At 45.2% G+C, this 15,754-nt stretch overlaps 1 protein-coding gene across 2 annotated transcripts in view; it reads right to left on the reverse strand.

The window, feature by feature from the left end:
- SLC9A3 (solute carrier family 9 member A3) overlaps nt 1-15,754 on the reverse strand; it is a 178,622-nt gene that overhangs the window by 74,969 nt on the left and 87,899 nt on the right. For both annotated transcript variants that reach the window (XM_068236599.1, XM_068236598.1), the window contains exon 4: nt 2,233-2,311. In XM_068236599.1, coding sequence (XP_068092700.1) covers nt 2,233-2,311 — 79 coding nt within the window. The remainder of the gene's footprint in view (nt 1-2,232; nt 2,312-15,754) is intronic.

Below are 15,754 nucleotides of genomic sequence, written 5' to 3' on the forward strand. Positions count from 1 at the left end.
CTGCGCAGCAGCGCTGTAAGGCAGATCGGCGATCCCCGGCCAATCAGCGGCCGGGGATCGCCGCCATGTGACAGGGGACGTCCTGTCACTGGTTGCACAGGACAGATAGCGTCCTGTGCAGCCCAGATCACTGGGCATGACAGGTAGGAGAGGGAGGAGGGGGGGGATTTCGCCGCGGAGGGGGGCTTTGAGGTGCCTCCCCCCCGCAACATGCCTGCAGACCGGAGCGATCAGACCCCCCCTGCACATCATCCCCATAGGGGGGAAAAAAGGGGGGCGATCTGATCGCTCTGCGTGCCCGCTGATCTGTGCTGGGGGCTGCAGAGCCCACCCAGCATAGATCCCAACAAACAGCGCTGGTCCTTAAGGGGGGGTAAAGGGTGGGTCCTCAAGTGGTTAAAGAGTACCAGAGACAAAGCATAGTAAAAGTTTTATACATACCTGGGGCTTCCTCCAGCTCCATCCGTACGGATCGCTCCCACGCCGCCTTCCTCAGCCTTCTCCAGCTCCGGTACCGGGTCCCGGATCTTCTGCCAGTCGCGGGCAGTCTGAGCATACGAGGGAGATTAGTACTGCATAGCCGCCGAAGAGATACATAGAGGGCACACTTCTCTTGCACAGGCTGGCCCTGACCGACTGAAGTTACGGGACCCAGTACAGGAGCTGAAGAAGGCTGTGGATGGTGACGTGGGAGCGATCTGTGCGGATGGGGCTGGAGGAAGCCCCAGGTATGTATAAAACAGTTAATCATCTCTGGTTTCCTTTATGTGTTCCCTTTTTTTGAGCAGTGTATATATTTTTTTTCCTTGTTTTTTTGTCCTCTAAACTTAGGTGGGTCTTATGGTCTGGAGTGTCTTATAGTCCAAAAAATATGGTAAATCTTTATGAAAAATAAAAATCTAACAAAATATAAAAAATAAATAGAAATAATACTTTATCAAATACTGTCGGTTGAACGTCCGCCCAGTGGGAGGGTCCAGCGGACCCATTGTTGCTACCAGTAGTGTGTGTGTACACACCTTTACAGAAAAATCTAACAGAAAATTGTATGGTGTGTACTAGGCATTATAGATCCCTAGTGTGGACCAATTTAGCAGCAATATATTCTAATGACATGAAATTCAATATTTGAATTTGATGTTTAGCATTCCTATTGGTCCATTAGAATCAGAAGATAAGTCATACAGGAGAAAGAAACTGATAAAACTGATAAAAATTAAATAAGTACAGATTTAAAAATAAAAAAGTGATTTTTTTTCTAATACTGCAAATGTATTCAACCCTTTTAATGACAGTGTTTTGTAAATATCTCAGATATGACGGATAAAACTAGAGAAGTGTCCCTCTGATATGCTCCTTTCACAGGTAAAGCAAGGCAGAATTTCAAAACACAGCATGCCCACCTACTGTATACTGTGATGATTAAGAATGTCAGGGACTTATGAAAACAATAATAATAATAATAATAAAACAGTAATAATAAACTAATGAATTGCAGCCTAGCCACATTCAAAGTTCTAGAAATATTAGCATTTATTGTTATTTTGCCTTGTTCATTTTAGTTTATAGCTACTACAGATCAGTTTACCAATCAGGTCTATATTCTGTTTGGGCATAACGTTGTGAATGTGTGTGAAAAACTGTTGGAGCGAGTTTATAACGCACTAGCTTATTAACTCTTGAAATTAAAATAAATACATGGAAAGGAACACAAACAAGTTCTAAGTAGGATTGGTACTATATGTACCCAAAATTAACTCATCCTGTCACTCTGTCACTTCAAGTATGCGTTAGACAATCGTATATACAGTACAGTATACCATGAAAAAAAAATTACATTTTTATATTTTGGGATTCTTGTTCTTTTCAGAGCTTCAGTATGTAGTTGTCCTCGGGCAGAGAAAACAGACAGATGATATAGTGAAGGAACAGGTGTGCCACAAAATGCCACCACAAATGTAAATTATTGAGGTAAAGGGTTGAACCCAAAGCACACTAGGAAGCCAGCATGGGACATAAAAAATCTATAGGGGGGTTTATTAGTCTGCAGCTGAAGTGTCGTTGGCCATATACATATACCATGTGACTGCAGAATCTATGGCTATGATATCACATTTGAAATAGATCAGTCTTCAATGGCACAACAGTTCCAAACAAATAATTGCAATTCCCATAGACAAAATAAAAGCAGTCTAAAATATATAATTTTGGGTCTGAGATATAAATACTTACCCACTCCTTTAACACAATCTACTCCCGTCACATTCGGACCTCCAATAGATACAAAGGAATCAAAAACATTGTACAAAACCTATAAAAAAGGAAAGGAAATCAAGTTAATATTTTGAACTAGTCAAAAGAAATACTATAATTCTTTTGCCTTATTTGAGCTGTTGACATTTAAAGTTTATATGTCGGATACACTGATAAGCTACTATTTAGCTGTTTTTATCCAATAATCCTGTCTTTTTTGCAGGGCAGAGCACTACCATAGAGGCAAAAGGGGCAAATGCCCCGGGGCCTCTGACCTCTGCTGGGCTCCCATATGCCTGCATGTTCAGCTCAGCTGCAGGCAGACCCACACTGGCCAGGGGGGAAGGGGGGCCATCTCCCCCCAGGCCACCTTTCACTCAGTGATTAGGGCTGGTCTGGTGTATTCAGGTTTGTTGTTGTAAGGCAATGTGAAACACAAGGCTAGCTGATAAAAGTGCAATTAGAGGGCAGGCAAGCTGGTAAATATACACAGCATCATGCAGAGCTTGCCTATAGGGTCAGTGGGCAAACATCTGTCTTGTCTCTCCCCATTGTTATGACTGCATGTGTGGATAAGGTGTTATACAAGTTGAAAAGTTTTTGACAGTCCCTAGACTTCAGGAGGGCTGCTTTCTGACTTGTGTGAGAGACAGGGACAGGAATCCTATTACAGGCAAGTAGCCTCTGTGTGATGTGGGACTGCAATACAGATAAACTCTCTGCTCCATCTCAGGCTATTCTCAATTTCTCTCCACTCCTCCTCTCTCTGGGCTAGTACATGCCAAAATCGCAATAGCAATGGATAGCAATTTGTGACTGCGATTTTATGAAACGATTTTCAGAGCGATTTTTGAATGAATCGCTCAAAAAAATGCTTGTTTGTGATTTTGAAAAAATCACAACGCTGCTGTGAGAACACTGTCATAGGATAACATTAGCCAAGTGCTTTCCAAATCACTGTTGATTTGAAAAACGCTCAGAAGCCCTCTTGTTGTGCACCTGCCCTCCCTCATTCACCTTTGTTTCCCTCTTCCCCTCGTGCTGGCTGTGTCTTCTTGTCATACAGGAAAGCTAAATAAAAGTGCAATCCTGGTGATTTTTTTAAATGTCTGAATAGTTGACTGAATAGCTTGTTGGAACATGGCATACATAGCTTTGTGGGACATTCTTGGGCGACACTCTTAGTTTCTTTACTGATTGATTCTGCTGGTATGTCACTGTTCTGGTCCAAGGGGGGGTGTCCACCAACAAACCTCTGCAGAGGGGCCTGATGTAGTTACATCCCTACCCAGCTGCCTTGTAATAAATCACCTGTCCCTGCAGCAGCTCCATCCTGTACTCCCTCTCCAGCCACGCTGCCTGTCTCTATGACCCTGTGCATGTTATTTACACGAAGCATGTGCCGGATGGAGGAGACACAGGCAGCAGGGCTGAAGGCAAAGTACAGGATGGAGCAGATGGTACAGGTGAGTTATTACAAGGCAGCTGAGCTACACAATGTGCGGGGGCCATGGGAGAAGTCTATGCGAGACCACGAGGGGCAGCAGTCGGTTCGGGGGCTGACTTTGCTGGGGGAAGGAGGGGGGATGTAGGGGGGCCCCAAGTTACTTCGTCCCTGTGTGGCTTAAACCGGCCCTGCTTTTTTGGTGTTGATTCTTTTTTAGTAGTATTTTCCAGTCACAATGCTTTGTTTTTTCTCCAGAGATACCAGAGAGGCAGAGGAAGTGCATCTAGTCAATGATTTACTAAATACCCATACACACATTGGATTAAACTTGGCCATGGCAGACCATAAAGACCGCCTTGGCCAAGAATCTTGAGTGAAACCAGCATGTGTACAGCGGCTGACTGACGCCCGAGCAAGCAACTAGTGCATTGTTCTTCCCACTCATCCCACATGGGGTAAACTGTGCCACTCGTTCTGCCTCCAACCCCTTCCAAAGCAACAGACACATTACAAGCCATTTATGTAGAATTGACTATGCACTGTCACCCGATGGATTGTGTCCTGATAACTGCCAGGCAACAGCAATCCCTCAATGTGTATAATGCCGCGCGTACACGGCTCGTTTTATGCGCCGGATCGAGCCAGCGGCTCGATGCCGGCGCATCCCCGCTCGTCCGCGTGTGCGCGCGGATCGATTGCCGCTCTTCCCCGCCGGCGCTCCCTTATCACCGCTCGATTCCCTGCCATTGTCCGCCGGCGGGATTCGAGCGGGCGCGGGTCGAGCGGCATGATCGGGCCAGCTGAATATTATCAGCTGGCCGGATCAGCTGGTCGATACACGGTACAGAAACGTACCGTGTATCCCCAGCATAGGACTTAAAGAGGAACGGTAGTAAAAATAATGTGATTAAAAATGCTTAATTTTTACAATTATTATTTATAAATGATTTAGTCAATGATTGCCCATTGTAAAATCATCCTCTCCCTGATGTACATTCTGAAATGTGTCACATGGCGCCATTTTTACTGCTGGCAGGTGATGTCAGTGGAAGTAACTGCTGCTTGCTTTTTTGGCAGTTGGAAACAGCTGTTATTTCCCACAATGCAACAAGGCTCCCACAGTGTGATGTCAGTGATGACATCACACTGTGGGAGGGGTTTCACCACAATATCAGCCACACAGGGCCACCATATGATCTGTCTGAGAAAAAGTAAAGATTTCTCATTGGAAAGGGGGTATCAGCTAGTGAATGGGATGAAGTTCAATCATTGGTTACAGTCCCTCTTTAAGGGCTGGTTCACACTTGGCGCTTTTTTTTAGCACTTTGCAATCAGCAAAGCGCTGCTACTATTGTATCCTTATGGATACCTTCACACTGCGGTGTTTGTGATTTCGGTCAATCGCAAAAACGCTGCATGCAGTGTCTTTGGGGCGATTGTGCTGTGATTCTCGTTCCATTGACAGGAATCACAAGCGCAAGTCACGATGAAATCGCAAGATTTTGCCCCCGAATCACTATCGTGGACCCGAACGCAATCGCTGGGAAGTGGCAAGCACCCAATGTGAACTGGCCCTAAGGCTTCTCTAGAGATCTCAACTCAGGTATATGCTGTCAGAATATCATGAATGATACAGAGCCATTACATAATGTGTGCTATTATGTTGTTGTTGTTGGTTTTGACGTCCTCACTTAGATCACACAAGATCAGAGGCTGCTGAAGGGCGTGTGACTTATTGGCTGTGTGATTGCAGTCACATGTTCACATAAACACTTTGGACCAGCACCATGTCAATAATACACAATATGACTTTTAAATCCCAGACCAGAATGTGCTAAGGGCATAGCAACCACATACAGTAATTTTACAAAGAAAAAGTACCCTTTTGAAAAAGCACCAGACTAATCATATATTGTCAAATGTCACAGAAAATCTTTATTATACATAACCACAAAACAAGGTAAAAACAATTAAAATGTCAACAAAGAAGGTGGCAAGTGGTGTCTCTCATATTCCAACAATATAAGGGGGGTAGTTATATAATATATCTGTATAACAACAGACCAAATAAGATACCTCCTAAAAGGATTTATAATAGCTGCCTCAAAAAGGGTCAAACTAATAGCAGATACTTATTAAGTAATAGTAATAGTACAAAATTGTGCAACAATGGGCTATCTAATAAAAACACAGTTCAAGTAAAGTGCAAAGAATTGTATAGTAGGAAGCATATAGGTTAAAATGCAAAGGTTATAATATAGATGAGATACAAGTGAAAGGATGAGAATAAAGAAGACCTACGTCCACTACCCCAATGTGCTGCCTTTTACTGTGTCTACTCACATTTATAGGGGAGGGTGCTATTGCTCACATGAAATTAGAGTCAGGGGCCGCATCAAAATTGTATTTTGTGGCCCTATGATTTTTGGATGGGATGTCCGATGAGATTGAGCCACTGCCCACATAGGAGGAACATCTGGGCAAGGATCATAACTAAAGGGACCGATTTTTAAACTTAGAATTCAGATACTTAAATGTCTCATTCTATATGAAAACTGGTTCTAGCAAATCTGATATTAGATTGCAGGTCTCTGCTACCAGGAGGCTGTGCAGCAGTGGCTTTACTTCTGATCCTAGAAAATCCCTTGAAAAATGAACTCCTTGAGGTCTTTTGCACACTGCATGCAATTCAGATTTTTTTTAATATGATCCGATTTTTGATTCCGATTAAAAAACGTAGCAGCATGCAGTACTTTTTTTAATCGGAATAAAAAATCGGATCGCATAAAAAATCGGAATAGCATGTAGTGTGCAAGAGGCCGCAAATCCGATTTGCGATTCCGATTTGCGGTTTCCGATTCAGTTTTTCCCTAGATGCTATCAACACAAAAAGAAAAACGCAGAAAAACGCAGCATGCTGGACCAATTTAAAGTCGGAATCAATTAAAATTCGGAATCGCATGTAAAAATGGGTCAAATTCGCAAATCGGGAATCAGAAATGCATGTAGTGTGCAAGAGGCAGAGAAACCGTAACCAAGAATTAAACTTCCTCCCAATCAGTACCCCCTTTCAAATGAGAAATCTTTTCCTTTTCACATACGGATCATAAAGGGGCAGCTCTGTATGGCTGATATTGTGGCCAAACCCCTTCCACAGTATGATGTCAGGATCATGGTCCTGACATCACATTGTGGGAGCCTTGTTGCATTGTGGGAAATAACAGCTGTTTCCAATTTCCAAAAAAGCAAGCAGCAGCTACTTCCACTGACATCACCTGCCAGCAGTAAAAATGTCACCATATGATAAATGTCATAATGTAAATCAGGCAGAGGAAAGATTTTACAATGGGCAGACACTGACTAAATCATTTATACATAATTATTGTAAAAATGAAACACTTTTTTACTACATTATTTTCACTGGAGTTCCTCTTTAAGCTTTGTTTGTCTGGGAAGAGGTAAGTGTAGGTGACAGTTATACCTCTCTGTAGCTGCTGTAATAAAACAATGTTTCACAATGAGCACACCTCAATAATGATATGAGATTATGTGCGTGTATGTGTGCTTCATTTTTTTCTTGTAAGTTTTATTTTTAGACTATAAAAAGTTTATTATAAAACTTTATGTTATTCTGTAAATGTATAACTGATATGGCATCATGGGGCATTTAAAAATGATGATATTTTTAACTTACAGATAAGGATACATATGTAACATTTTTTAAACAAGTGTTTAGTGAAAAATAGAAGAAGCTACCTATAAAGCTACTAATAAAGCTACCTATAAGTATACTGTAACATAGTAACTTCTTGATCTGTCATATTTGAAGTACAAGGTGTAGGCAATGAATAGACCAGCAACATTCCTTGGCCATTAGCCAAGGATAGAGGAAACATCAGGTTGGACTGTGCTCTGGCTTATGCTCTAGTCCAGGAATGTGAAACTCAAATACAAAGGGGAGCCGAAAATGTACACTGGGACCTAGTCGCAGGCCAACCTCAATGTCCACTGGCCACCTACCTCCCTTATAAACTTCCCAAGTGTCTAATGACCCCCTCCAATCCCTATACAGTTCCCTGGCATCTAGTGGTCCTCTCTTCCCTACACAGTTTCCTGGTGTCTAGAGGCCCCTCCCCTCCCCTATACAGTTCCCTAGTGTTTAGTGCTTTCCCCCTACCTCCCCAGTATTGCCTCTCTGGTGTTATAGGGCTTCACCTCCAGTATAGCTTCCCTGGTGGTCTAGAGTGGGTCAAACATAATGCAAAGTGGGGAAACCACTTGAGGGCCAAATTTAATGGCTCTGAGGACCAGATTTGGCCCACAGGCCGGAGTTTGACATGTATGCTCTAGTCAGTGCCTAGGTTAGGGGTCAGGAACCTTTTTTGTCGAGAGAGCCATAAACACCACATATTTTGAAATGTACTGTAATTCCGTGAGAGCCATACAATATGTTTCAAACTGGGACAGTAGGGCTCACGTCCCTGTTGCCATGGTGATGTGTACACAGTTGATCCGCCGGGCAGCGGAAATGTCAGACACGTCTTCAGCTTCTCTTGGGTTTCAGCAACATCAGCAATTTCCACGAGAGCCAGACAGGAGAAATACCGACTAACAGCTTGTTCAATTATCTAGCTGACTTGGGGGTTGATTCACTTTGTAGGATGAGATCCCCGCAATTTGATTGGCCCAATAGGCTGCTTGTCACATGACAGTAGCGTGCCTACTTGAAAATTGTATTTGTGCTGCCACACTAAGCTGTGCTGCTTGAGCAGTGTAGCGTAGTGAATCAACCCCTACTCATTTGTATGTGAGCCAGATGCAGCCATCAAAAGAGCCACATCTGGCTCCCGAGCCATAGGTTCCCTACCCCTGGCCTAGGTCCTCATCATGTGGTACAAATACCTCAGGGGATACTTATGCTGGGTTTAGGGGATAATTGAACTTTCAATCTATAACAGTGAGTATTGAAATAAAAAAGCATAAATAAGCCCAGACCAGTCTTGTTATTTTATTAAAAGCATTAAGGAATGCTTAAATGTTAGGTATACACAATACAATTTTCTGACATATTTACTGTTGAATCGATTATTTCCAACAGGTCCAATTTGATTTTCGGTCCATTTTCCAATCGATTTTCCAGAGAAGTGAATGGAAAATCGATCTGAAAATCGATCGGAAATCAGATCAGACCAGTCGGAAATAATTGATCTGACAGTAAATTTGTCAAAAAATTGTATTGTGTGTACCTAGCATAAAAGAAACCTGAGGTAAAAGATATATGGAGGTTGCCAGATGTATGTCCTTTTAAACAATACCAGTTGCCTGGCAGTCCTGCTGATCTTTCTGGTTCTGAATCACACACCTGAAACAAGCTTGCTGCAAATGCAGTCATACTTCAGTCAGAAACATCTGATCTGCTTGTTTGTTCAGGGTCTATGGATAAAAGTATCATTATTAGAAGCTCTCAATATTTACATGGAAATGCTTCTTGTATCCAGGGGGGTACTTGAGATGATGTTATTCAGAACACATGGCAAAAACAATCTTTCATGAAAGGACAGTAGGACACATTTTGTAATAATGTGGAGAGAAACGGTTCTAAAGAAAGCCTTATGGTTTCAAATTTATTTTCCACCCTTTCAGTTCTGCCTCATTCCAACAGCTCTTGCCTATTTCCAAGGTTAAGATGTGTCTGATGTATGGCCACCGAGCTTGTACAGGAGACTGAAAATGTCTTCCAAACCTTGGTTGTCCCAGGACTTTAATCTTGCAAGATGAAGGATCTAATGCTGGGGATACACGTGTATCGAGCCGCTGATGGCTCGATTGATCATTTCCGACAGGTCCGATGACCCGCCGGATCGATTCCCCAATAGTGGACTGACAGTTTCTCTAGAGCACTACAAAATTCTCACTGCTAAATAATTACAGCTGATATAACGCCTGTGTTGCTGAGAACATCATTTGTGAGGGCAGGGGACATATAAAAACATCAATCACCTCAAACAGTCAAAACTTTAAAATTAGATTTTTAACCTTTTAAACCAGAATAAGACTACGGGATTCCATAGTCTTTTAAACCATATTTCTACTTAAATCTGGTATAATATAATTGGGCAAAGTTGTTGCGCACAAGGCCAGATTTCTGCTATAGCCACATAGGCCACAGCTAAGGGTTGCTGCTTTACAATGAGAGAGGTTTAAAAATGTAAAACGGAGCTTCTAGATTAACCACTTGCCGACCGCGCACTCATACCGCGCGTCGGCAAAGTGGCAGCTGCAGGACCAGCGACGCAGTTCTGCATCGCCGGCTGCAGGCTAATTAATCAGGAAGCAGCCGCTCGCGCGAGCGGCTGCTTCCTGTCAATTCACGGCGGGGGGCTCCTTGAATAGCCTGCGGGGCGCCGATCGCGGCTCGCAGGCTAAATGTAAACACAAGCGGAAATAATCCGCTTTGTTTACATTGTACGGCGCTGCTGCGCAGCAGCGCTGTAAGGCAGATCGGCGATCCCCGGCCAATCAGCGGCCGGGGATCGCCGCCATGTGACAGGGGACAGCCTGTCACTGGCTGCACAGGACGGATAGCGTCCTGTGCAGCCCAGATCACCAGGGGGAACAGGGAGGAGAGAGAGGGGGGGAATCTCGCCGCGGAGGGGGGCTTTGAGGTGCCGCCCCCCCCCCCCCCCCGAAACACCCATCAGGCAGGAGCGATCAGACCCCCCCAGCACATCATCCCCCTAGTGGGGAAAAAAGGGGGGCGATCTGGTCGCTTTGCCTGCACCCTGATCTGTGCTGGGGGCTGCAGAGCCCACCCAGCACAGATCAGCTAAAACGTCGCTGGTCCTTAAGGGGGGGGTAAAGGGTGGGTCCTCAAGTGGTTAAGAACACCAGGATTCAAATGGAAACGTGAGTGTGAAGGTGGGAAGTGGGGGACAGCACCTGACTAGGAAGAAATGGAAGAAAACATTCAATATAAGGGGAATACATTTGGAAAAGTAGGGTGGTAGAAGAAAGTTTGGTCTGTCTCTCATCTCTCTATTAAACAAATAATATCAGGTAGATATTGGTAATTTACTTGATTCACCAATGATCACGATGTGTATGGCCAGTGGCGTAGCTAAAGAGCTGTCGGCCCCGGTGCAAGTTTTACATGGGGCCCCCCCAAGCACTCTATACATAACAATTGATACGGCGCACCAAAACCTGCCAAGGACAACCCCAGTGTCAGAGGTGCAAGAAAGGGTTGGGGAACAGTGTGTTAAGGATTACTACTATTCAAAGCATCTATAGAAGTGATTATTACCAGCACAGCACCAATAGAGAGCTAATACTGTGATAGAGGGTGGACCCTTCGGGGCCCCTCTGGCCCAAGGGCCCCGATGCGGTCGCTACCTCTGCACCCCCTATTGCTACGCCCCTGTGTATGGCCAACCTAATTCCGTCAGTGTGTATGGCCAATTTAAAGTGAACCTGGTGGGCCAGAAAAAAAAGTTAGATACCTATGTAGAGGGAAGACTCTGGATCTCATCTCTCTGTCCCGCTGTTCCACCACACTCAGGGAAGCAAGTTCTTATTCAATGGGGGACAGCAGTGGAATGAGAGGACAGACAGAGGCCTGGGAAGGCTTTGTGTGATCCAGATCCTTCCCTCTACTTAGGTAAGTATCTAACCTGAAGTGAGTTTCCTCACTTCAGGTTCACTTTAACTCCAAGAACTTCTTTTCTGCATTCTTCTGATAGATTTCCTTTACCTTAAAGGCCCGTTTCCACTATCGCGGTTTCCGCCGCGATTCCGCAGAGTTTCCCCGCACATGAATCGCACGGGGAAACTCTGCCATAGGGGATGGCGGCGCCGCGGCCGAATTGCTTGCGGGAGCGATTCGGCCGGAACCCCCCGCAGAATTCGCGGCGGAGGCTGCTAATCCCATAGCCGTGCATGGCACGGCTCATGGGATTCGCCTGCGATCCCGCCCACCCGCTCAGTGCACTAGTGGAAACGAGCCCTTAAGGAGTCATCAAGCAACTCCTGCTACCCATAGTACTACTTACCCGGGGCTTCCTCCAGCCCCTGGCAGCCACTATGTCCCTCACCGCAGCTCCGCTGGCCCCCGTTCGACGGTGCGCAGGACAACCTCCAGGTCATCCTCTACTGCGCCTGCGTGAGTGCCTCTGTCAATCACCTCCACGTGGTCCAGAACGTAGTGCGCAGGCACAGAACTATTGCGCCTGCGCAGTACGTTCAACCACATGGAGGTAATTGACAGTGGCGCTTGCGCAGGCTCAGTAGAGGATAACCTGGAGGTCGTCCTGCGCACCGTCGAACGGGGGCCAGCGGAGCTGCAGCAAGGGACTAGCGGCTGCCAGGGGCTGGAGGAAGCCCTGGGTAAATAGTATTATGGGTAGCAGGAGTTGCTTGACGACTCCTTTAAGCCCTGTACACACACTAGATAAAACTAGGTGGAGACAGACGATAATGACGACCTCTGCTGAGAATCCAGCATGTGCACAGCAGTGCTTGGCCAGTGATCCGCCTGAGTGACAGCCGAGAACATTGTTCTCTCCATTTACCCCACCAACTGTGTGAAATCCCTCCCGTGCTACTCCGTTGGCAGCCCCTCCACCTGCATAGGAACAGAACTGCAGGCTAGCAACGTGTCTGTACAGTGTCTGCCATGCAATGATGGGCGACTTTCCCTCTACTTGTGTACTGTCTCTTGTCCACAGTTTGTCCCCACGTTTATTGCCTGATGAAGCGGGCGTGGCATGCGAAACGCGTTGCACTTTTGTGGTACTATATAATAAATGTGATTACTATTATACAGACAGTCTTTCGTGTCTGCTTTATGGAGGTAAGTCCACCGCTTCCTCCAAGCAAATTTTAAAGGTTTTATCCACTTTTACCCTGCTGGCGCCTCTGTTCCCCGTTTGCTCTACTTGTGCACAAGGCTTTAGTGTTTTCTCAACCTGTCCTCACATGCCATTAGCTGTGCCTGTTTTGTAAATATTCACCTAGCTAAATGTTAAGTTCCTAATTTCCCTTCCTTTGCACATGTAAGTAACCTGCTAAAATAACAACAGGTAAATAAAATGTGTATTTGGATATAAGTACTAGGAGGTCATTGGTAAATAGTTTAAGGTAATAACACCATGTGCTCAGTGATTTATTTATATTGTAGATCTACACAACAGATAAGAGCCCAGGGCTAGTCAAATTTCAGTGCCTTTGTTCTTCTAAAGCAATCTGCAATGTCATTAGAATAAATCCACTTTACACAACTTCCCATTGTTTTCTTGTGTAAACTAGCAAATTACCTGGCTGTGAGAGGGAAAGGCTGCTGATAAGGTGACAAAGCAAACATTTCCACTTTTCCAGAGCTTCAGCAGAAATCTCCAGTATGCCATCCAGAGTCTCACCTCAGTGTGATCTGGAGGGCAAGACCTTGGTAGGTACACACCATGCAATTTCCTATCAGTTATATGGGTCTAGTCGATAGAAGTGATCGGATAATCAATCAGTAAAACGATCGGAAATCAGATTGGACCTGTTGGAAATAATCGATTAGACCCATCTATCTGACAAGAAATTGCATGATGTGTACTCGGCATTAGGGATGTTCCCCTGCCCCTCTCATCTGTGGGGAAACACTGCAGATTCGTGCTAAATTTGGCACTAGTGGAAATCGGCCAAAGTATGGGTGTCCTCAGCATACTGTACACCTTTCCAATTGAATTCATTTTAGGCCAGGTATATTTTTCACTCCCTGAGGATTTAGTAAAAAAAAGATCTACTTACCTGGGGCTTGCTCCAGCCCCTGGCAGCCGTCCTGTGCCCTCACCGCATCCACTTCCTGCCAGTGGCCTGGGGTCCCCTCCAGTGCAGATGCCGACCTCGCCATGTTGGCATCTACTGCGCTTGCGCAGCTGGTGATCGCGCTCACGTAGTCTGGAGCATACTGCGCAGCATACTCTGCAGAACGCTCCAGACCACGTGAGCACAGTCACCAGTGGCGCTAGCACAGGTGCAGTAGATGCCGACCTGGCATACATGTAGTCAGGTCACGAGTAACAGGTGGCTGGCGACGATGGAGAGAAGACACGGGACACAGAAAAAGTGGGACACAGGTGAGCTTCAGCACCACTTCAATGCCACATTAAACATGGTGAACCACTGACCGGTGGTTTATCGATCGTTTAGGAATCGAATGCTTTGACCGCCCTCATTTGAGCAAGCTCTTTCCAGCATGCCAGAGCGATTATTTTGATTGATTTTGGTGAGAAATGTATTAAAATTTTGATCGGTTGGACACATTGTAGCTTTGACCTCTGGTAGATTCTATCATTATCATGACAAATGACAACTTCAAGTGAGTTGGGATTGTTCAACCTTAATTTAGGCATGGCCAGTAAGAATGAGGTGCAGCAATAGGTCAGCTATACATGTATATATACTGTAAGTAGGGAAGCATGCAGCACTAACTTGGAAGTAATACTCTATGCAAACTAAGCATTTAAACACTTTGTGTAGTAAATTATTACCATTTTTTTACATTAGCACTGACGTTCAGGTTGGAGTTCTGCTGAGTGACAACAGGAACACTAAAGGTTTATTTCCACTGCTGCGTCCGTTTCTGAATTGGCTATAGCCGTTCCACGAAAAACAGCGGCATGCCATCTAGGATTGCACTGGCATATGATTTAGGCGGCATGCTACTGACAGAATAGGCAGCGATTCCCGTCCGGCTCGGATACGGGGAAACACTTCGTACATGATGGAAATGGGCCCTTAGTTGAAACTGCTACACTAAGTAACTCACAGATCCCCGTGTATAACTGGATGGACTGTGTTACTATCATTATACACTAACTGGAGTATTTTTTTTTAAAACAGTAGCACACGGTTGCATTGCACATATAGTACAGAGAGCAGCATGGTGGCGTAGTGATTAGCGCTCTCGCCTTGCATTGATGGGTCCCCGGTTCAAATCGCAGCCAGGTCAACATCTGCAAGGAGTTTGTATGTTCTCCCCGTGTCTGTGTGGGTTTCCTCCCACATCCCAAAAAATATACAAATAAGTTAATTGGCTTCCCCCTAAATTGGCCCTAGATTATGATACATGCACTACACAATACATACATAGACATATGACTATGGTAGGGACTAGATTGTGAGCTCTTCTGAGGGACAGTTAGTGACAAGACAATATACTCTGTACAGCACTGCGTAATATGTTGGCGCTATATAAATTCTAATATAAATAAATACATATATAAAAAAGAGAGCTCCACTATACAAAGAAATGATGAAAGACAGTTAAATGTAGTTGGGGTATATTTTGCAAACAGCAGTGCTGCTAAATGACCATTGTAACTTGGAAAATAAACACTATGGAAAGCATACAGCAGCTGTGAACTGTGAGCACTGTGGGAGAAACACAGGGAATGTTATTATGGAGTGTAATGCTGGGCATACACGGTGCAATTCTGCGCCGGCTTCGAGCCGCTGGCTCTATGCCGGCGCATCCCCGCTCGTCCGCGAGGGCGCGCGGATCGATTCCCACTCGTCCCCGCCGGCGCTTTTAATCAGCGCTTTGTTTATTTCCATTATTCTCCCCACCGGTATTGAGCACAGAATCAATCCGGCGGGGTATCGGACAGGTTGGATCTTATCAATCGAGCCATCAGCGGCTCGATTGATAAGAACTATTGCACCGTGTATGCCCAGTATTAGAAGGGGCGGGAGGAGACAACACCAGGACAGTGCTTGTCAGAGCCAAAGTGACCCTGAGTGATTATGACTTAAAGGCAGGACTGGATTTACGTCACAGGAACCTATAGGCACAGATGTGCTGGCACCCTAGACTTTGCCCTCCATGAACCTACAAAACAAACCCTTCAAACGGCACCACAGGTGTGCTGGCTGTCCCAGCTGTCACTTCTCCATTACTTCCCTTGCCCTTTATAGCTACACATGTCCCTAAAGCTAAGTACCCACGGGGGTACAATTGTAGCTGTCGCCGCACACGGGAGCGTGTGCGCGACAGTTCGGCGGCAGTTC

The sequence above is a fragment of the Hyperolius riggenbachi genome, chromosome 5, assembly GCF_040937935.1.
Source record: "Hyperolius riggenbachi isolate aHypRig1 chromosome 5, aHypRig1.pri, whole genome shotgun sequence".
In the NCBI taxonomy this organism is placed as follows: domain Eukaryota; kingdom Metazoa; phylum Chordata; class Amphibia; order Anura; family Hyperoliidae; genus Hyperolius; species Hyperolius riggenbachi.